This window comes from Carya illinoinensis, chromosome 1 (genome assembly GCF_018687715.1).
Source record: "Carya illinoinensis cultivar Pawnee chromosome 1, C.illinoinensisPawnee_v1, whole genome shotgun sequence".
In the NCBI taxonomy this organism is placed as follows: Eukaryota; Viridiplantae; Streptophyta; class Magnoliopsida; order Fagales; family Juglandaceae; genus Carya; species Carya illinoinensis.
Window position 1 is genome coordinate 29,495,311 of NC_056752.1, and position 21,982 is coordinate 29,517,292.

Consider the following 21,982-nt stretch of genomic DNA (forward strand, 5'->3'; position numbering starts at 1 on the left):
TCAACATTGTTAGAAAGCTGCACCATGAGTGATGGTTACTAACAGAGATGGTCATAAATGACATAGATGGTTACCATAAGTCGGAGCTGCCAAAATCAGTGGAGAGGGAGAAGTTGGTTTTTGCAGTGGCATGCAGAGGTGGCCGGCTCCAGTGTGGCATCCAATAGTAGAGAAGGGTTGGTCGGTGGCTTTTATGCAAGCATGATGGCTGTTGATGTGCAAGAGAGAGAAGGGTGGTGTTCGATGCTAAAGAGCACCGGAAACACCTTCAAATGGGACAAATCTGGCCCATGGGCCCTAGTTCAAGTTCAACCCAAAGGTAGAACCTAGGACTTGGGTGTGGCACTGCTTCTTGTATGATTAGGTACACCAGAGACAGTAGCTTAGAGATTGAAGATAAACTTTTAGGGTAGGTTTGGATGGTGGGATGAGAATTTTTAGTTTTAGACGAAAGTTTAAAATATTATTTTTTAATATTATTATTATTTTGGGATTTGAAAAAGTTGAATTGTTTATTATATTTTGTGTGTGAATTTGAAAAAATTGTAAAGATGAGATGAGAATTTTATGTCTCATCCCACTTGCCAAATCTGCCCTATTCTTTTGGACTTTTGGGCTGCTGTTCCCATATAGTTGGTCCTTTTTTATTTTTCCTTCCCCCCCCCCCCCCCCCCCCCCCCTCTTTTTCCTTCCTTCCTTCTGGGGCATCTCTGACCCATTTTGAGATGAGAATAATCCCCATGGATCTAAACATGTGGATTCCCCTCTCCTTTTTTCCAATTAAAGCGATTAGGCCAATGAAAGAAAGAGAGTTGAATTCATTTCCTGGTTCCAAGAAGTGGCAATGATTCATAGGAGTTATTACACACACACACAATCATCAACGCCATCATTGTCTTTTCCTTCCATCTTATACGAAAAGCTGCTTGTTCAGAGTTTCATTTCACTGGCATTACTTTCCATGACATCAGAGAGCATCGCTGTCCAGGTCTAGCCTTACTGCAGAGGCATGGTCAATCCCCAAGATCATTTGAAGACTCCATGGAGGCACCTGATGGACTGATTCAGGAGGCTGCAGCTCTTCATAAATTTGCTGAAGCCGCCTACACGGTACTGCATTAAAATATTTTCTTAAATCAGCTATTTTGAGAATCATTTTCACACGTGCTAGATGGTGCAGGGACCACTACTAGATTTTGGAAGAAATCCTTTCTTATTTCCTTGTGCATGGCTTTACAGGCAGGGGCTTTTGGCTCCCTGGGCTCGTAACAGGTTGTTAATCCATTGGGTACCCTGCTTGATTTATATGATAGCTTAGACATGAGAAATGTTAGGACCATGAGTTAATTAGTTCGGTTTTCTTTTTTCATTCAGAACATCAATTTTTTTCTAAATAAAGGCATTCTTAGAGACCTCGGTCTTTCAGAAATCTACTGCTTGCAACTTATAGTTCTTATGATTTTATTGTCGTCTTCTTAGGTGGCCCATTCTCGATGGTGATAACTGGTGGCGAGGCCATGCAGCTGCCTTTCTAAAACATGTTAATTTAACCCCAGAAGTACTTAGACGAGGGCGGGTTAACCAGGTGATTTAAGGGTCTTAAGTTTTCATGTACTACAGCTAGAACTATATCAGATATGGTTTCGTGTCGGGGCAGGCCTCTCTCTTCCTTCTTTGAATTTCAAAAGTATAATCGTTCTGATTGAACTCCCTGGGCAGAATCCATCTTTATGTCATATTTATTTATCTGTGTTAATGCTCATTGATTTAGTCGCAATGTTCAGACAAGACATTTCACATGTCTGGGGCCATTAATGTCATTATTTGTGTACATGTTTGTCGGCTTTCTTTGATTTTAGGTGAGGAGCACGTTTGTTAATTTTATGTAATGGGTCAAAACTTTTAACTTTTTGCGGATGACAATCTGCCATTTTTTGAGCATATTATCAAATAGCTCATATAAAAGCTTAATCTTAATTTTTTGAACATACTTTTACTTTATCTTATTTAACCCCAAGGGGTTGGCCCAAGTGGTGAAGGTCTTGGTCTTGGGTATCACTCCCTTCAAAGTTCAAGGTTCAACACCTCATAGGTGCAAACAATCCTTTGGGGCCACACCTCCTGGTGAAAAGCCAGCAATTTAACTAGTTCCATGTAGGGAAATTTCCGAGGGTGCGGTGCACGGGACCGGGGTTTACTTTGCAGGGGTGGGTCCGAAGGGCCCCTGCCTTGGGGAGGTTCCCAGACATATAAAAAAAAAAAAGAAAAAAAAAAAAAAGAAGAAGAAGAAGAAAAAAGAAAAAAGAAAAAAAAGAAGCTTAAATTGTTGATTAGTTAATCGTGTTGTTTATATGGACATTGTTTTTTTTTTTTCACCTTATGTTGTAATTAGGAGATTTGGTTTGTTGATCAAGCATTACTTATTCTGATGCTATACAAATCTAAAACTGCATGCAACTTTGATTATGCCTATCTTTTGTTTGTGCATACTTTCTAAATCTTTCTTGCAGGTTGCCACCATCATTCTAACCTGTTCCTCAAGAAATAATTGAAAAAATAGCACAAGTAGTACTTTATTTTAGTGATAATGTGAAAACTTTGTCAACCTTAACGATGATAGAAATTAGTGCTTGGCAGGGCTCTGATGAGGATTTTATTACATGATATAAAGGGAAAGAAATCTGATACCAAGTCATTCAATCAGTTGATAATTTTTTGCACCTTTATGGCTAAGGTGTAGTTTGAATGGGGAGGGTGATTCCTTTTAGTACATAGTAACAGGTGAAAGGAGAGAAGTGCGGAGTTTGATGTTTATACTTCTCTCATTTATATTCACATTATTTTAGTATTCTAAATTCTCTTTAACTGTTCTTTATCGGAATGGGGTGTTGCATTATTACAAGTGGCCTGTGCATCTGTCAAATAGTATTTTATTTTATTTTAAGCATTGTTGTATGTTCATTGGGAGGAGTGGCTTTTCCCTATTCTGATTAATTCACTTGCTTGTGCTGATGCCAAATCTGACATCATAAGACAGCAGCAGCAAAGAAATTTTAGAGTAGTTTCCTGAAGGGCTTTGGTGCGTACATGCTTCAAAAGATATGATGGATTAGTTTAGAGTTTCTAAGGATTCTTCTTGGTTCAGAAGGATTCTTGGCTCAAGTGGTAAAGACCTTGGGCTTGGGGGTATGCTCCCCCAAGGTCTAAGGTTTAAATCCCCTTAGGTGCAAACTATCTCTAGGGGCCATTGGATTGGGGAATTTTCCTCTTGGATTACTTGATGTGCACTTGCGGGAAACTCCTTGCCAAGGACCTTTGCACCAATGGGATTAGTTGGGACGCTGTTCCCGGACACCGGTGCCAATAAAAAAAAAAAAAAGTAGTTACAGCTATATAGGACCACAATCGGGTGGAATCAGCCTGTACCGGCCGAAACAGGCACGTATCGGCTCAGAATCAGCCTGTATTGGGTCTGAACCAGGCTGTTTTGGGTCTGAACCGGGATGTATCGAGCCTGAACCAGCATGTATTGGGTCTGAACAGGATTGTATCGGCCTGTATCGGGTATGTTTTTGGTATTAGCAGTACCGGCTTGAAACTTACCTTAAACAAGGATTAAGTTATCCTAAACGAGGATAAGTGAAGTTGGGTTTACCATATTCTTGTTACTAAATGGGTGTTATTCCAGATAGGAATAAGCTCTTACTCCAGGTTGGAGGCATACGCATTCAAGGATTGGATAGTTGAGACCTGCAACCAAACACCCTGAGACTTCGAACTTGCCGGTGACAAACATGCCTTCCAACAGCCGATGGCAATGAGAGACTTGCTGGGGTGCACAGAGAATGATGACAAGCTCAATTTTGGTCCCTAGTACAGGAGACAACACTTGAAGAGCACCGGAAACACCTTGAAAAAATCTACTGGCCGCCAACGATGAAGAGGAAAAACCACTGGAGTGCAAAAACAACAACGGTGATACCACACTAACCACCACTAACCACTATGCGCCACTAACCACCTCTAGCTCCATTGTACAACCACCACCAACCTACTACTCAATGCTTTGATACTATGTAGTTGAACATAGAGAGAATTGTACTTATTATTCATTGATGTTCTACAGTATATACATACCCTCATAAGTTACACTAATTATGACCATGTCCTCATTATATGCAAAGTGGACATGGAGAAGGCTTATCACCATGCAAGTTGGGATTTCCTATTTTACTTTCTTGAGAGGTGTGGTTTGGGGAGAGGTGGCATACATGGATCAAGCCTTCTGTTACCATTGTTCGGTTCTCTATTTGGTAAATGATGGTACCCTTGTTGGGTTCTTCAACTACTCGTGTGGTCTGAGAAATGGGACCCATTCTCCCCATTTCTCTTTGTGATTATTATGGGACCGCATGGTCGAATGTTGGAGGCTGCGGTTGGTGTAGGTTTCCTTTTTGGCTTCTTGGTGGGAAGTACTAACAATGGTTTTATCATGTTTACCATATTCTTTTTGCAGATGATACAATACTTTTTTGTGATTCGGACCCGGGCTATATTCAGACGATGAAGGCTCTGTTGCTTTATTTTGAAGCTGCCTTTGGCCTAAACGTGAATTTAGGGAAGTCCAAGATGGTGCCTTGTGGTCGAATGTGTGTAACATTAGAGGCTTGGTATGTATTTCGAGTTGTTAGGTAGCCTTGGTTGCCTATGAAATATCTGGGCCCTTATACTTGGGGCCACTTTCAAGGCAAAGACTATTTGGGATGGGGTAGTGGAAAAGATCGAGACAAGGTTGGCATGATGGAAAATGATGTACTTGTCTAAAGGGGGAAGAACCACACTAATCAAGAGTACCATTTCTAATCTTCCCACGTAGTTTCTGTCTTTGTTTCTGGCTAGTATGGGTAATCAAATTGAGAAGGATTTTTTTTTTTTTTTTTTTTTTGTGTGGAGAGGAATTGGATAGGAGTCTAAGTTCCAATAGGTTAAGTGGAATAAGGTCTGCTCTCCAATTCAAGTGGAGGGTTGGGAGATAGAAATATGAGGATCTTTAATAAGGCACTTCATGGGAAATGACTATGGCGGTACCACTAGGAAGGGGGGTCTTTGTGGAGGGCTATATTATTGAGTTGAAGTATGGGAGCTCATGGTGGGTTTGGTGTTCCAATGAAGTGAGGGCTGCACATGTTGTCGGTTTGTGGAAGAATATTAGTAATGAATGGGAAGTACTTATTTTATTAGCTTCGTGATTGGAGAGGGGTCCAGGGTCTGATTCTGGGATGGTACTTGGTGCGGTAATTCTGCCCTCAAGATTGTGTTTCCTTCTCTTTTCCCGATAGATCTTGATCAGGAGGCATCGGTCTCAGATCTTTTAGACAGCTCTAGTGGAATGTTCGTTTTCTTAGAGCTGTCCATGATTGGGAAATTGGAGTTATTTCCGAATTTATCATTTTTTTGTATGCTTCGAACATTGGTAGTATTGACGAGGCATGATGAGATAATTATCATGCTAGGAGACATACTTCAAGGTGAATGATAGGGCTAATCACTATAAATGGGGAGGATTCATATGGTTGGAACCCCTAAATGGCTCAAGGCATACTTGCAATTAAACATTCAACAAATGTGGATATAAAATGAAAATGACACTTTATCTTTATGTTCCCACTGACATCAGGTCCAAAAGTTTGGTTTCTTCTATAGTGAATGGCTGGGCCATCCTTTGAATCTTTATTTTAGTCTACACAGTGTCTTATCAGAAACATGGTTTAGTTCGTTAGTTGTTGCTGATTCCTTGAAAGTATAGTTATCCTCTCCTTCCATGTTTAGTCACAGTTTTAAGTCTATCTACTTGTATCCTTGAAGTTTCCATGGTTAAGGGCACGCAAGCAACTTGATGATGCTTTGAATCACCATATTCACTCCAAACAATCTCAAATCAAGCAACAACTCATTCATGCAGACTAGAACTTGGCCTGACTGGTCAACTGGTTTTACATTCTTTTGGACAGTGTAATGTAATTGGTTCGCGCACAGAATGCACATCCACAAATATATGGTTGAGTGTTTCTTGACTTTGTAGTCTTAAATGGCGGATAATCTCTTTGAAGCTTGTGGGTATTGAAATCCTGAAAGTCCCTAGTTTTAGCTTGTTACAATTATGTATTCCCTTTGTTCTTAAGCATTTAATCAGAGTTGTGCTGCCTAATCAGCCTAATTTAAATATCTATTAACTTCCTGATCCAGGCCAAGTGTGAAGCCGCATACTTCATTGTGGTTCTGCATCATTTAAGATCAGTCGTGGTTGCTGTAAGAGGAACTGAAACCCCTGAAGACCTCATAACAGATGGTTTATGTAAGGAATGCATTCTTTCTGCAGAAGACTTGCATGGACTGATGAAGTATCTCTCTCTCTCTCTCTCTCTCTATATATATATATGTGTGTGTGTGTGTGTGCATATATGTGATAACCTGCCTTGGAACATCATGGGCATGCTGAGGAGTGAGATGAGAATTTAGTGAATAGTATTAAGATAGTTTGTGAATAATAGTGAGATAGTTTGAATTAATGTTTCATGGGATTTTGGGAAATGAGAGAAAAAGTTGAATAAAAAATATTATAAAGTTAAAATATTGTTATAATATAGTTTTTTTAATATTATTTTTTTGGGATTTAAAAAAGTTGATTTTTTTTTTTTATTTTTTTGAAATTTTGGGAAAGTTGTAATGATTAGTTTGAAAGTATTTGTGTTTGAGTGATGTTTGAGAAGATGTGATGAGGCGAGATGAAAATTTTGGGATGAAAACTTTTTCCAAACAAGCCTGTAGTCTCAGTTTTTTCCAAGTTACATAGGGATGTTTGAGGAATGATATGAGAGGGGAATTTTGTAAATATTAGTGAAATGGTTTGTGAATAATAGTGAAATTGTTTGAGTTAACAAGGAGATTTTTTTTTTTTTTTTTTTTTTTTTTTTTTTTATTTTAAACCTCAACAGGTGACAGGAGTATTGTAAAATTATTTTGTAACAAGTAATCATCACAAATGATAACCATATTTTAGTTACAGATGGATACTTATTGGTGGCATCTACCATTACATTTCTAAAAAATTTTATACACGATTTATTTACACAAGAAGTGGAAAAATAATTTGTGGTTCACTATTATAATGTGTGTGTGTGTGTGTGTGTGTTTGTCAAATGACTCGAGTAGGGTTATTTTTGAAAAAAAAAAAAGTATTTTCTGTAGGACTCGTTGGAATAATTCAATTATGTGAATCTTGCAAGACTCAAACTAGATATGATTATCTATACATTTCAAGAAATTAAAATTTCTAGACATCACATTCGTAGGAATTTCAGTGTCAGAGGGTATATTCTAGTCTCAACCAAACGGCATGTTAATTCTATTTGATGACGTGGAATCCTAAAGATTGTACAAATGCAACATGTCTTTTATCCAGTTAAATTTTGAACTTGAGTAACGTGTCGACATCACATATTAGGTAAATCATCAACCTTTTACCACTGGAATGTGGCCTTTAGAAATTGTTTACCTCCAAGGGTTTGAACCTTATACCTGAGACGGCATACCACTTTTGCCAATGCCAAGGGGTTCTGTTAATTCAATCTTTAAAGATTCAGGAATATGCAGGTCCAATATACTTATATTCTTGTTTGTCTCATCTAATGTGAGAGAAGATTAGAGCAGGCGATTGAATTGCAAAATGAAGTGGGAGATATAGGATGGGGCTAGCTTCTGCTTCCAAAGCAGCTTCTTCTCTGCATGCTTTGGACTTTAAATTCGAGGCGGTGGATAGAAATCAATGAAGTCTTTTCAATATTTTTCTAACTGGATTTATTGCATAATTGTTTCAAACTAGGTTTCCCATTCTCTGGAAATATGGGTTTTTCGATTTCTATTTCTTTTTTTTTTTTTCTTTTTTTTTTTCTCTTTTTTGGTGCCTTATAGTGGCATTTGATCTAAAAATTTCTCTCTTGTTTTCAGCAGCAGTCATGTTCACCCTGATGTGAAACTCAGTGTGGAATCATCTTTCCCACACTACGGGCACTCAGGTATACTTGGGGCTGCACAAGATCTATTCAGGCAAATTGATGGGAATCCTGGTGACTATGGTAAAGACATCACTTTTTCCCCATTTGAGCATTACTTGGTTTTTTTCTTTTTTCTATTTTGTCCAATAGAAAACTTTTGACAATCCTCTGAATCATTTTTTGTCCCATTACTGTTGGTTATTTCATTGTTGTAATAAAATGGCCTATTTACATCCTATACTTCTATGTAGATCTATTTTCGCTACAATTAGTTGTACAGATTTGCAAAATAGAACTGTTAGTTTGTATTGGATGGAATTCAATTATTTGTTTTGGGTTGGGGGGGGGGGGGGGGGGGGGGAGGAGAATGGAAAGACAATGCGATTTAGCTTCGTCAAGTTTATGTCCACACATTAACTTTTACATTGCAAAATGGTTGGTACACACTTTGTCGCATAGTGGCTTTAAGGATTATATGAAAATGGTTGGTACACACTTTGTCGCATAGTGGCTTTAAGGATTATATGAAAATGGGAAGTGTCCACATGCCCCCTGGAAGGGAGGGAGGGAGGGAGGGAGGGAGGGAGGGAGGCTGTAAAACATAATATCTTCTATAATCACAAACAAAGGTAGTCATATGGTGAATTATGGCTTAAGTGATCGCTTTATCATATTGTACACTGTTTTATTAGTAGATTATACAAAAAGATATTTGATTCATTGATCCTCTCACATAATGGTTAGTGAACCAATCAATCTATATGAATTATGTTTTAGACGATGAATATGATTTCAACTCCTTTATATTTAGTATACAATGAACATATATCCTTAAAACAATATTTGCATGTATGTGCACCTGAATGCGCTTAAACTACATATTGACCTAAGCTGGAAAAACGTTGGTACAATATGTGTTTTTTGATGATGATAAAACCCAGACCATCAAATGCAACATGCCTTTTACCCAGTTAAACTCTGGACCCGTTTAATGTGCTTACAATTCACGGATCAAGTAAATTATCAGCTTTTCATTGATGGGATGTGGCCCTTAGAAATTATTTGCACCCAAGGGTTCAAACCTTAGACTTGGGGAGAGCACTCTTAAGATCAAGGCCCTTACCACTTGAGCCAACGCCTAGGGGTTTGGCATGTTATGTTTAGAGAGACATGATGTTGTCTAATTTTTCGAGTGTCTTTGTTTCCTCTGTTTTTTTGTAAATTAACACCTGGAAATAATCTAAAATAAAACCATAAGCTTACACTGGATAATTTTCAATGGTTCTTTATGTAGTCAAGACTCATTGGATCATGCATTTTCTCTACATGAATCCTAAAAAAGTTATGGAGAGCTGTAATACCACATGCTCCCTCCCATTGCATATTAATTAGTAGTCCACAGTTGTCATTCCATATTTAAAAGTCAGACTATTTTTATCTACTTTTCATTGTATTTATTCTGCCTTCAAAGAGATATGAGAGAAGAGAGAATACTGGGTTGCAGATTCTAATGTTTTAATTTAAAGAAGTTCAAGATTTCAAATTGTTGTCTCAACTGGTGCTGGAATTTTTTTACAATGATGATATAGTGAGGGGGGGCTTACACAAATTATTTTGTGCCAATTGCTATATTCAGATGCAGAGTGTAAATCAAGTGGCTTCCTTTCCTCATTGCTTGGAGCTGGATGTGAGTGTGATGGGTATGATGTTCGCATAGTGGGGCACTCCCTTGGAGGTGCAATTGCTGCATTGCTAGGAATCAAAGTACGACCTTTCTTACTTGAAAGCTACACAGTTGTTTACCTTGAGTTTGGCATTTAATGTATTTCATGCTCTTTATGACATTGTAAGATGGAAAAGATAGATGTGACAACATACCTCATAAAGTTTAATTTCTTTGATTGTCATTACTTGTAGAGTACTAGGTTGACCTCGTTCAGGTAGCTTTCTTGGTATTCCTGGCTGTAGTATAGATTTCTAATCATCCCTGGCTTATAACAAAGATTTAAAAGAAGGTTTTTCCTTAATGCCTTGCTGAAATATGTGCTAATTGATGGCACTACTTAAAATAGAATGTTACAGTTTTCTTTCTCATAGCCATCTCATAAGAAATGGCGTGCACGGTGATGCTGAACAGTACAATTTTTATCAGTGTTTTTTTTTTTTTTTCCACTCAATTTTATGGACTGAAAAAGCATGTCTCGTTGAAGAGGTATCACCTGAGCATCTCACATGCTGTTTGGGCCAAGTCCTGTACTTGACTTGTGCACTGAACTTTGTGACAATATTTGGCCTCTTGTTTCTCTCAACAAGATTTATCTTCTGCAAAGCCAGAGGCCAAATATGGGGGCTTCTATCAAGATGATCAACAGCCCAACCTGCACTTAAAAAGCAAAAATGTCAAGATTCTTAAAGGATTTGAGCATTAACCTTTACCAATATCACCCTACTCATTTACTATTTCAACAGTGTAATGGATGTTATATCAAGTCATAGTGAAGAAAATCACCTTCCCTTCAAGTATTATATTCATTCTAAGCTTGTCAAATTCCTCACCTTCATCTTCACCATAGTTAGTATGAAGATCTATGGGGGTGTTGATGAGTTTGACACCCAACATGTTTGTCTCCACAAGGATACTGGTCACATGCTTTCTTAATGAAAGAGAAACACCATGCTTGGACCTTGTTACCTCAATACTAAGAAAGTAATGCAGCTTATCAAACCTTAATGCGAAAGTGCTTATTCGGAGTGTTTTGAGTCAATAACACAATCTCTACCACTATCAATTGCATAATACCATGTACAATGCCAGAAAAGATGGTTACCCAGCATCACTTTATGCACAAAAACTAAAGATTTGACATTGTCCCCTGCAACAAAAAGTTACTTCTGCTACCGAACTAAACTTGCCAAGCCACAGTCTGGAGATTGCTTGTTCAAGATCATATATTTTGATTGGATTGTTCAAAGTCCTATATTGCTTCAAGTTGCAAGCCTTTTGCTTTATAAGAACAAGTAAAAGGTCTCACTCACTCGGATGTTAAACCAGACGGATGAAAAAATTTGAGGTTTCAGTATCAGTGTCTTGTTTCTTCCCTTATTTTCTGAATTTTTACTGTTCTTCTTGATCTTTTGTTCACAGCTTTACCGTCGGTACAGAAATTTACATGTCTTTGCATATGGGCCCCTCCCATGTGTGGATGCAGTTGTAGCAGATGCTTGTTCTGAATTTGTTACAAGGTAATGTTGTTGCTAGTCATGCTACTCAGAGTTCCAAGTCAAGTGGTTGTCTCTTTGGTGTAGATTTTTTTCTGTACATATTGAGCCTTTGGACTTTCCACAGCATTGTATACGACAATGAATTTTCAGCCCGACTTTCATTTGGATCTATACTGCGTCTTCGTGCAGCTGCAATTACTGCACTGTCACAAGATACCAAAACTGATAAAGCCACAATTTTCCGACTCGCACGCCGATTTTTGAATTTGAGTGTGTGTCAGAGAAGTGGGACTGAGGTAAACAATCCTGCTTCAGATGTTTATCATGGGGCCATCACAGGTGAAGATCTCAACCACCAAGTCTATGAAAGTGAGTACCTGAATGATTCTCAAGGTAGCTCTGCTTGGTTTCTCATATGGTATCTTTCATGTGAAAAACTCAATGCCACTTTCATGGTGAATCGTGCACTAAAAGTTGTTTTCCTTTTGTAACTTTGGAGCAGATGGATTTTTTACCAAGTTCCTCTTTATTACAGGGAGTGAGGGACAGTGCAGAGTCTTTCCCCTCTGGAATGAGGCTGACAAGGATGGTGTTATTACAATGGATCATAGCGAATTCACCCATCCTTTTTCAAGCAATGTAGACACATTTGACAATCCCATATCTCAGTTTATGGAAACCGTTCCAAGATCTGAAAGTAGGTCAGCTCGGGATCCCCCAGAAATGTATCCACCAGGCCTTGTAATTCATATTGTACCACAGCAAAGAAGCTTGCCTATGTCTATGTGGAAAGCCTGCACTGTTCACCTTAGTCCACAAAATTATAAGGCTTACATTGCGAACAGAGAAAGCTTCAAAGATATCATTGTATCACCATCTATGTTTCTTGATCATCTTCCATGGAGGTATTACAATTGAGAACTCTGATCTTTCTTGATGTTTAATCTCTTATGTTTTCCAAAATATATGAAAAGTTGCTATGATTCTATGTACTTGACTAGATTTACATTTTTCAGATGTCGTTATGCAATGAAAAATGTATTGGAAGCTCGAAGTGCCCAAGGTATACGTAATGAATCTTATTCAGTGTGAGTGAGATGCATTTATGTCAATTCTAGTCTATGATAGTTCACACCTTACATTTCTTTATTTTCCTTCTGCTGTTTCTGGATTGTGTCGCATGTTTGAAACCTAGATACGGGGAACTCCAGCTAAGAATAAAAAATGAGTCTCCTGTCCTGACTTGATACTCAGCTACTGAAAAGCGCCGAACAGCAATCATAATAATTGTCACAATGGCTGTCTTCAGTATTAATCTAATATAAATGGTCTTTCGCGTACCTTCATTTTCCAAGCTAGTTTTGTTGACTTTTAATGATATGGATATGCTCTGGGCATCATTTATGGAGTTGTGCCACTAAAATCCATGACCTAGGCCATTGCAGGCATGCTCTTTAACTCATGATTAAATTCAATAATATTAGAGGAGCATAGTTTTTTGGGATTTCAAGTTGTGGATATATTTACACCTTTAGCATTCAATATTTCCCATTGCTTGAATCTGTTCTTTTATGCTTTCAGCTACTATATTAAAAGCTCTCTAGCTTGACGATTGTATGATACTGAATATGACCCAAAGAAACATTTTGCAAAGCATCTTAAAACAATTAATTTTGTAGTAGATTAATTTGGATTTGAGATTTTATCTGGTTAAACACAATTTCATGGGTATTAGGTCTTTTTTTTTTTTTTTTGGTTAGGAAGATTGATAAGATTAATTCGAATTACCAGTTTGATTCAAGTAAATAGTCCTTTTACAAATTAGATTCGAGCTTTCTTAGATTTATAAGGCATGATTCACTCGCTTGAGATGTTGGCACAATGTGGCTCATATTTGCTACCTAAGTGACTAATGTACCTAGAATTCTGATACTGAACTTAAGTGACTTATAGATTTACCCAGAGGTGTAAAAGCTCTTACATTACCTGTGTCACCCTCGGCCTCCATTTGTGATTTGGAGGGAGTCGCGACACTGGAGTGCTGACCGCTCTAGTCACACACCCCAAATGTATTGTGAAAGCAAGAGTATGCAAGCATGTAATAAATAAGTGTGCGGTTATAAATGTAGAGAAAAAATAAAATGGCCAGTATGAACTATTAATAGTACTAGAAATTCTAATACAATCCGACAAAGAAGTTTTTAAAAAGATTATTATAGTCATACAGCTGAAACAATGAAATAAGTAACCAATCAGTTACAAAGGGGATAAACCCCAAGTCATCACTCTTCAGGTGGTGTCAGTCCCTCATGCTCAAATTTGTCATTTGTATCAAAATCTACAGTGGTGGAAACACCACAATGAGATTATGCAATCTCAACAAATAAATCTACATATCAACCACCAAGAACAAGAAGCAATGGAAAATAGAAAATTGCAAACACATGACAGGCATAAAAGATATTCCAAAATTTACTTTTCCTTTTCCTTTGAAAATAGACAATCCACTCACACCAAAATCTCATTTTATAAGTAGAAAAATAATCATTTTGTTATGGTATGCACCATGGTCTCTCTTATAGATTATTCACATACTTTGGCTCCTTTAATCACACTACGGGTAACAACCGTACATTTGACTTCGTAACCAGCAAGACCCAACTTCGTCGTTACCAAGCATCCTCCAGCCTCTGCTAGCAGAGAGGCTATGGAGTTGGCATGAGAGCATTACTATCTCGTCCGAGTCTGTTGTCACCTGGTGATAATCCAGGAGACATCACTCAGTTTTACCCACTCCCGAGTGACCAGAAGAGCTCCACCAAGATAATTTCCCATCTCGGTTTGGGGTCATGATATGCGCCCACCCACAAAACACGTTTTTAGACTTTTGACACCAAAAACCCAGTTTTCCAAGTTTACAACAAAAACAAAGAACACAACACAATTAATATGATTTAATGACATGTAATAAATACAACGCAAATATGTAACATGCATATATTGGATGACATGGCACAACATAGTTCGGCATACAACACAATGTAGCACGGTTCACAGTTGCACAATTTCACAACTACACCAAATTTCCAATACTTCACCTGGCCCTTGGCCAACAGTACCCCACCAACTACAATTATTATCCCAATGCTCTATGGAGCTCTAGGTGACTTTACCAATCACAACTAGACTGCAACCACATTCAAGTATTAACTTATTCCATGTTAGTATTTTCAATGTTCAATCTAGGAATTGACTTACTGCTTGAAGGGGCAATACTAGATGATAAAGTGTGTTGACTTAAAGTGTCCCTCTCGAATAGAGAGAAAACAGTTAAGTGTGCACGTGCACATGTCATTGTGTAGATGGAAAAAGTGGTTAGTGAAATTTGAACACGACCAAAAATAAAGTACGAGGTGAGAGGCAAACATGCTTTTTGTGGTGGTGTCTGGAGGGGCGGAGTGCATCTACAGTAGTAGCAGGGCATGGTGACAGGGACATATCTAGGCAAACAAGGGATTCTATGACTGGGGAAAAATAATGGATGGAAAAATTGATGCAGATAGAGGGTTGAGGAGGGGAAGCTCAAGGTGGATGGTGGTGGTAGGCGGCAGCGCTGAACTCTCACAAATAGAGATTAAGGCTTAGGTTGGATTGATTTGAGAGGGGACAAGCCAAGTGGGAATTGGAAGGGGATGGGGATGCTCTGACGACCTTCATTGAGCGGCGAAGGGTGGTGGAGCATAGAGGAGTAGAACCCGAGATTGGGTTTTAGTCCACGGGTTGGGGTGAAATTTGGGGGAGGAGGAAATAGGGAAGAGGGTAAAAAGGTGAGAGGGTGGTTGTATAACTTTGGTGTGCCTCTTAGTGGCAGATCACAGTGGTGAATCGGAGCGGGGTAGCTTGACACTACTTCACTTTCGGGTGGTTGGGCTAGGCTTCCCTGGACAATGATTTGGATCACGGAGAGGCTATGGACATGCACAACACACCTTGTGGATGAAGGGCTATCGACCAATGGAAATTGCGAAGCTTGGGGTTATGCTCGATGCTGTGGCAGACGTGCTATGACTAGAGAGGCCGGCAATGGTGCTCTGCCATGGAGGGAGGGAGGGAGGGAGGTTGTGGCCTGTAGTTGTTGTTGGCAATGATGACTAGCGGTCGACAATGGCAAGCGGTCGCAATGGTGCTCTGCCATGGAGAGAGGGAGGGAGGGAGGGAGGGAGGTTTCGGTGGGTTGTGGCCTGTAGTTGTTGTTGGCAATGATGACTAGCGGTTGACAATGGCAAGCGGTCGCAATGGTGCTCTGCCATGGAGGGAGGGAGGGAGGGAGGGAGGTTGTGGCCTGTAGTTGTTGTTGGCAATGATGACTAGCGGTCGACAATGGCAAGCGGTGGCAATGGTGCTCTGCCATGGAGGGAGGGAGGGAGGGAGGGAGGTTTCGGTGGGTTGTGGCCTGTAGTTGTTGGCAATGATGACTAGCGGTCGACAATGACAAGCGATCGCAATGGTGCTCTGCCATGGAGGGAGGGAGGGAGGGAGGGAGGGAGGTTTCGGTGGGTTGTGGCCTGTAGTTGTTGGCAATGATGACTAGCGGTCGACAATGGCAAGCGGTCGCAACGAACTAGCAAAGGTGGCCTAGCTTCGATGCATGGCGGCGAGTTCTTGGTGAGCGTGGGTGGTGACATGGTGGTGCCAATGAAGTGGAGTAGAAGGCAACGGTTGGGAAGGGTGAAGAGCAGGTGTTTGGCACTGGAAGTGAAGGAGGAAGGAAAGAAAAGAGGAAGAAGAAAAAACTTGGGGTTTTAATCCTTTAGACAAAACAATGTCGTACGGGTAAGGGGCTAGGTTTTAGGTCCTAGTTTGGGCTTCTGCATGGACTAGGCGCATTTCCTACACACACTCTAAAAAAAAGAAAAACCCATTTCCAAATCAGTCTTGGGCCTCACATGGAACCTATGGATCAAACATCTTTTTACTTATATTAATCTTGCTACTTATATCAATCTTGTCAAACTCGGGGTCGGAAAGGTAGACTAATGCATTGTTACCTACATATTTCTAGAATGAATTATCAAATTCGTAACATTGCAGCTTTAGTTTCCATTCTTCTTTTGTGAGACATATGGCTAGCAAGAATTAGTGGTGTGTACAAAAATGGTGAATGTCGACTAGCTTCATGAGTATAATCAAACAAATTAATAATTGGTTGCAAGAGCTAGTTTGATATAAATTTGTCAAATGAAAATATAATTCATATAAACTTAAATTGATTTGTTTCGGTTTGTAGATAAAGTGGTAAAATGTAAGATAAGTAATAAAAATATACCATGGTTTATTATAAATATAAGACTTGTCAATCTAATTTTTTTCAAGTTGATATATATTAACTTAAAGTTGAATGTTATAATATAAACATAATTAAGTAACTAATATAAAAAAAATTTATAAAAATGCAAAAGGTTTCAATAATGTAATTTTAAAAAATAAAATAGTAAATCGAACAAATGACTTATTAACAAATTCCACCTCTTTCAAAAAATATATAAACCGATCATTAAAAAAACTTAACTTGCTTATAATAAACCTGACCGTGATTCATATTTTATAAACATTATGAACTTGAACATCAATACTTATGTTCAAAAATAGATTGGATTACACAACTATGTGTACATCCCCCTCACTGTCTAAATTGTATATGGGAAATGATATTCCCACAAACAAAAGCCACACTGAAAAGTCACCAATTAGTTTTTTTTTTTAATGGTTAAGGAAGTTTTTTTTTTTTAATGATTTTGTGTTTTTTTTTTAAAAAAAAAAATGTTTAAAAGAGTTTAAAAAAATGTTTGAAAAAAAAAATTAGCCTTAACGGTGGAGAGTTTTATGTGGGTGTAGCATCACCCATTGTATTTTAAAAGGGTACTAGCATTGAAATTTGAAGGAAAATTTTTTGGACGACAGAAATATTTACTCTTCCATGTTCATATTAATTGTTGTGTCTTGTCCTTAAAAATGTTATTTCCACTTTTTTAGTTGTTTTGTTCCCTCCAAGGTCCAAAAAGATAGATTTGCAGTTTTCCTACAACCTTCGAGAGACACCATATGAGAAAGCTCCCAGGCGATTTTATGATTACAATCACGCATGATGCTCCCGCGCCTCTCACAGCTGCATGTGGGTCTATGCGCCTTCTCTTCTGGAAACTTTTCTTGCCACATACGCTGGACTAACAGACTTAGCACCATCTAACCCTCCAAATCTGACTAGTGTGACTGCACGGAGACAAGAGCATGGGTACCATGCGTCGTCGCAGATTCCGGTGTCTACCGGAGTTGGTCCAAATTATGAAATGTCCATCTTCGCCTCTATGTTGCTACTTATTGCTTTTCCTAAAATTTGGTGTAATACTCATATATCCAAAGAGTTTAGTAAAAAACTTGAATTGCTAATGCTTGACGATCACCACCCACCCTTTAGTCCCTTAGCGGTCTCTTTCTGCCACAATCCGCGAACCTCACTTTTTTAACTTCTACCCCTAGCACATGAATCACATATATTCCTTTGGGAGATTATGGAGTCTAGCGATGATGTATAATGCATGCGATAGAGTTAGAATCATTTTATATTTCTTTTATTATAAGTGTTGTCCTATTTTGCACCAGATAATCATCTAATACTTTTATATCTAAATAGTTTAGTAAAAATTTCGAACCGACGATCACCACCCAGTCTTTAGTCTCTTGGCAGTCTCTTTCTGCCACAACCCATGAGCCCCACTTTTTTTACTTCTTCCCTAGCACAAGAATCACATGTATTCCTTTGTGTGTGTGTTGAGTCTTGGGACAACGTATAACATGATGAAGTGGAGATTTTTTTATCTTGCTTTTATTACAAGTATTGTTCTATTTTATTACAAGATCGTGAAGACGAGGTAGTGGACTTCCCCAACAATCACTTCATGACAAAATGCAATACTCACTACAACTACCATGGCCTTCTGTCATGGGACTATACAATCCCCATCTCAGATTGTACAAAAACTGCCACTTTGAGCTGCTTCCCCTTAGTAGGGAAGGGTAGGAAACACTTATTTGGTTCCTATGTCTATTTCCTTTTTCTTTACAGTGCTACACTAGTTAAGAAATGGTGTTTGTTGGGGTCCCCCTACCCTTTATACTATATTGCGCTTGCTTAGGAAAAAAAAATGGGATCTGTACTATAGTAAAAATACGACTGATATGCCTAGAGATAGGGCTGTGCATATGACCTGTAAATCCGATGGGCCTAATTAAAATGGCCCGACATGACCTGAATTTTATCAGGTTATTATCCGATTAGGTCTCCAACCCAACTAGTTAGCAGGTTTGCATTTTGGTTTCAACCTATCCGTATATAACCATACTTATCTTTCACTTCTGCAACCCTAGTCGCCCAAAGTCTAAAACCATACTCTCCGATGGCATCATGAGAAAAGCTATTCTCTCATACCTGTATGTGATGATTTGGATTGCCCTTAGCTTCTCAGTCATCGTCTACAACAAGTTCATCTTGGATCGCAAACTCTACAATTGGCCTTTCCCGATCTCGCTCACCATGATTCACATGGCCTTCTGCTCCTCCATCGCCTACCTCCTCGTCTGCATCTTCAAGGTAGTGGAGAAGCCCGCCTCCATGATCCAAGATCTCTACATTAGGTCTGTCGTCCCCATCGGCGCCCTCTACTCCCTCTCCCTTTGCTTCTCCAATTCCGCTTATATCTACCTCTCTGTCTCCTTCATCTAGATGCTCAAGGCCTCATGCCTGTCTTCGTCTACTCTGTTGATGTCGTGTTTCGAGGCCTTGGCAGTTCCATAGTCCTAAAAATTGCCTGTTTTAAACAAACACCACCACCACAACTCATTTTAAGAACTTCACAAATCAAATACCCCCACCCTTCTCATGCTCGGTCAATCCAATCAATACCAAATCAACCGCTACAACTAAAATCCCAAACAACCACACTCATCAACCCACTATACATTCTCAATTTTCACAATTTCAAACACACAAATAGATTAGTACAACCTTCCAACAGACACCAACATACAACTCACACATTAATAGTGTGGCTATGAGATTGTAACTTACCCAAATTGAGTTGTGGTGACCTATAGCACTCGAGAATGAGGGGCACTACCTAGGGATGAAATTACTACTTTGTGATCATCATTCAACATCCATATAAGAAATTAATTTTCAAAATTGGGGAGATAATCGCACGGTGGAAGAAACAAAAATCAAATGATAGGTATAATCGACCAAAGCATACCTTGGTGGGGGTGAGAGGCATCTATAGACTCAGGTGGCCTAATTTAGTTAGCTTACAACTTAGAGCATGCTAGGGTGGGAGGAAACCTAGAGTCGAGAGAGAGAGAGAGAGAGAGAGACACACACACACACACACACAGAGGGATAGAGACAACAAGAACTTATCGTCATCCAATGAATTCTAGCGAGGGCAATTTTATGATCGGCGGTGTTAACGGGAAGCATGAACAGGTGTGCTATAACTAGAGGTGACAATATTAGACACGACCCGTGAATCCAACATGAAATTAGCAGGTTTGAGTTTGATCTTAACGAGTTTGGTCAAAACTAGTTGACCTATTAAGATGATTTATAAAGAGATCAATAATAGTTGACCTATTAAGATGATTTATAAAGAGATCAATAATAGGTCAACCTTCTTAACATGAAATCAACATGTTTACAATTTATTTCAAAATTAAAATTTTATTATTGTTAAGTTGTAATATTGGTATTTCTCAGTATGCTTATGTTTTTATTATTGGGATTTTATCTTTAGACTTATGCTCATATTTGTTATTGTATGATTTGTATAATTGGTTTTATTTTAAGTTAAAACCTAAAAAATATTGATATATCTTTTTTAACATATTGTGGTTATTAATAAATATATATGTTAAATTTTATGTGAAATTATATTAATCGGGTCAAATGACGTACGCATTTTAGTTCAATCCATTTACAAGAAATGAACGGGTTTAAATCAATTGAGTCGTGTTAACAAATTTATAATTAATTATTAAATGAGTCAAAATGAGTGACACGATACGACCCATTATCTAAATGAGTTGGGTTAGGGTTTGAAAGTTTGACATATTTAACTAAATAAATTGGATTTAGGTTGACCTATATAATCAAATGTTCATAACTTGACATGATCCAAAAACACAATTTGGCACCCGTAGTTGTAACATCCCGTAACCAAAGTGTCAGGGAGTTAGTTCATGCCTCTCAAAAATCACAACTCAAAGATCCAAAAATATACTCTAGATGACAAGGATAGCTACTCTATAGCATGTAAAACTCATTTATTTCAAAATAGAGGTTCCTTCGTAACCAAGCTCTAAGCATAAACATAAACAAGAAAAGAAACTCCACTAGTCTCAACTAATGCACTATAATCTCAAACTACTATCATACTAAAGAATTTAATTCTTTAATAAATATTCCAATGGTCTCTTGTACCCTTTTGCAGTTATTCAAAACCAGTAACTCATATGTCCTCTCAAGAACTTATTCTCTGCGCTCAACTAGTCCCACCCATGCTTTTTATTCCTGATCTTCAATTGGCACCTCAAAATCATATGAAAAATTTTAGAGATAAATGGTGAGTTTATCAACAATTCAATAAGAAACAAACATATAATAATGTGTAAAATGAGCCAGTTACAGAATGTAGAACTAGACAATTCACAAAATAGCAATAATAATTTCCTAAACATTCCTTTATCCATAGTAAAATATTTACACAAAAACCTTAGGCACAAGTGTAACTGAATAACATCAGAAATAGAAATAGAGGCTATGTTTACCCTCGTGGTAGGGTTGCTCATGTCTGCAGATAACAAAACAGAATGTAAATCACTATTTTGTGACCATAGTGATGCACTCAAAATAGAAGCCATGTTTATGCCATGGCAAGGTTGTGCAATCTATGAATAGCCAAGTAGAAATTAAATCACTAAGTTAGCAAAGTGATTTACACTAAAAAATCAGAGGCCACAATTTTTACACTCGTGGTGGGGTCAAATATAAGAGGCCACCCTTTTACACCTATGGCAAGGTTAGACATTAGAAGCCAAATTTATAAACTGAGCCTGTAAACAAAATGGAACAAAATCATTCACCTAAAGATTTTTCTTATGCAATGCAATAATAGGAATAGTATACTAATCGAATAACTATTTTAGATTCCACATTCACAATTCATGCAGTAGAGAAAACATAGTAGAAAAATTGCTCATATCTACCCTAGTCATGATACAATGTCAAATTTGCGAAGTTCAGAAAAGAGATTAGTGTTGAAAAATAACCGAGGTTGCTTTCATAATAGAGCATGCAAGTTTTTCGTAAAATCAACCTCATTTAGTTTTTTGTAAAATAACTGAGGTTGCATGGGAACACCGCTTACCTAAACTTTATAACTTCTTTGAATTTCCTCACAACCACGATCAGATAATATCAATTGTCACCTAGAGAAATAGGCATGTAACTTACGTAAATTTCCAATTGCACATGTACTTTGTAATTAAACATGAAATACTTAAATAACCTATTTTAACTTTCTCAAAACCTAAAATCCTCGTAACACTAAAAATCTCATCTCTCCCCAAGTAATTGGTATCCTGAGAATTTCTACAAA

At 38.1% G+C, this 21,982-nt stretch overlaps 1 protein-coding gene across 9 annotated transcripts in view; it reads left to right on the forward strand.

Annotated features, from left to right (window-relative positions):
* Positions 1-12,616, forward strand: part of LOC122314769 (diacylglycerol lipase-beta) — a 40,586-nt gene extending 27,970 nt beyond the window's left edge. For 5 of the 9 annotated variants that reach the window (XM_043130355.1, XM_043130408.1, XM_043130392.1 and 2 more), the window contains 10 exons: positions 989-1,110; positions 1,181-1,272; positions 1,480-1,585; positions 6,247-6,401; positions 8,008-8,135; positions 9,691-9,818; positions 11,200-11,297; positions 11,401-11,669; positions 11,812-12,181; positions 12,293-12,616. In XM_043130355.1, coding sequence (XP_042986289.1) covers positions 989-1,110; positions 1,181-1,272; positions 1,480-1,585; positions 6,247-6,401; positions 8,008-8,135; positions 9,691-9,818; positions 11,200-11,297; positions 11,401-11,669; positions 11,812-12,181; positions 12,293-12,368 — 1,544 coding nt within the window. In that variant the 3' untranslated portion in view covers positions 12,369-12,616. Of the gene's footprint in view, positions 1-988; positions 1,111-1,180; positions 1,273-1,479; positions 1,586-6,246; positions 6,402-8,007; positions 8,136-9,690; positions 9,819-11,199; positions 11,298-11,400; positions 11,670-11,811; positions 12,182-12,292 lie in introns of those variants that run through there. The other 4 variants (XM_043130368.1, XM_043130363.1, XM_043130417.1 and 1 more) reach the window with 4 other exon arrangements.
* Positions 12,617-21,982: the final 9,366 nt, after the last annotated feature.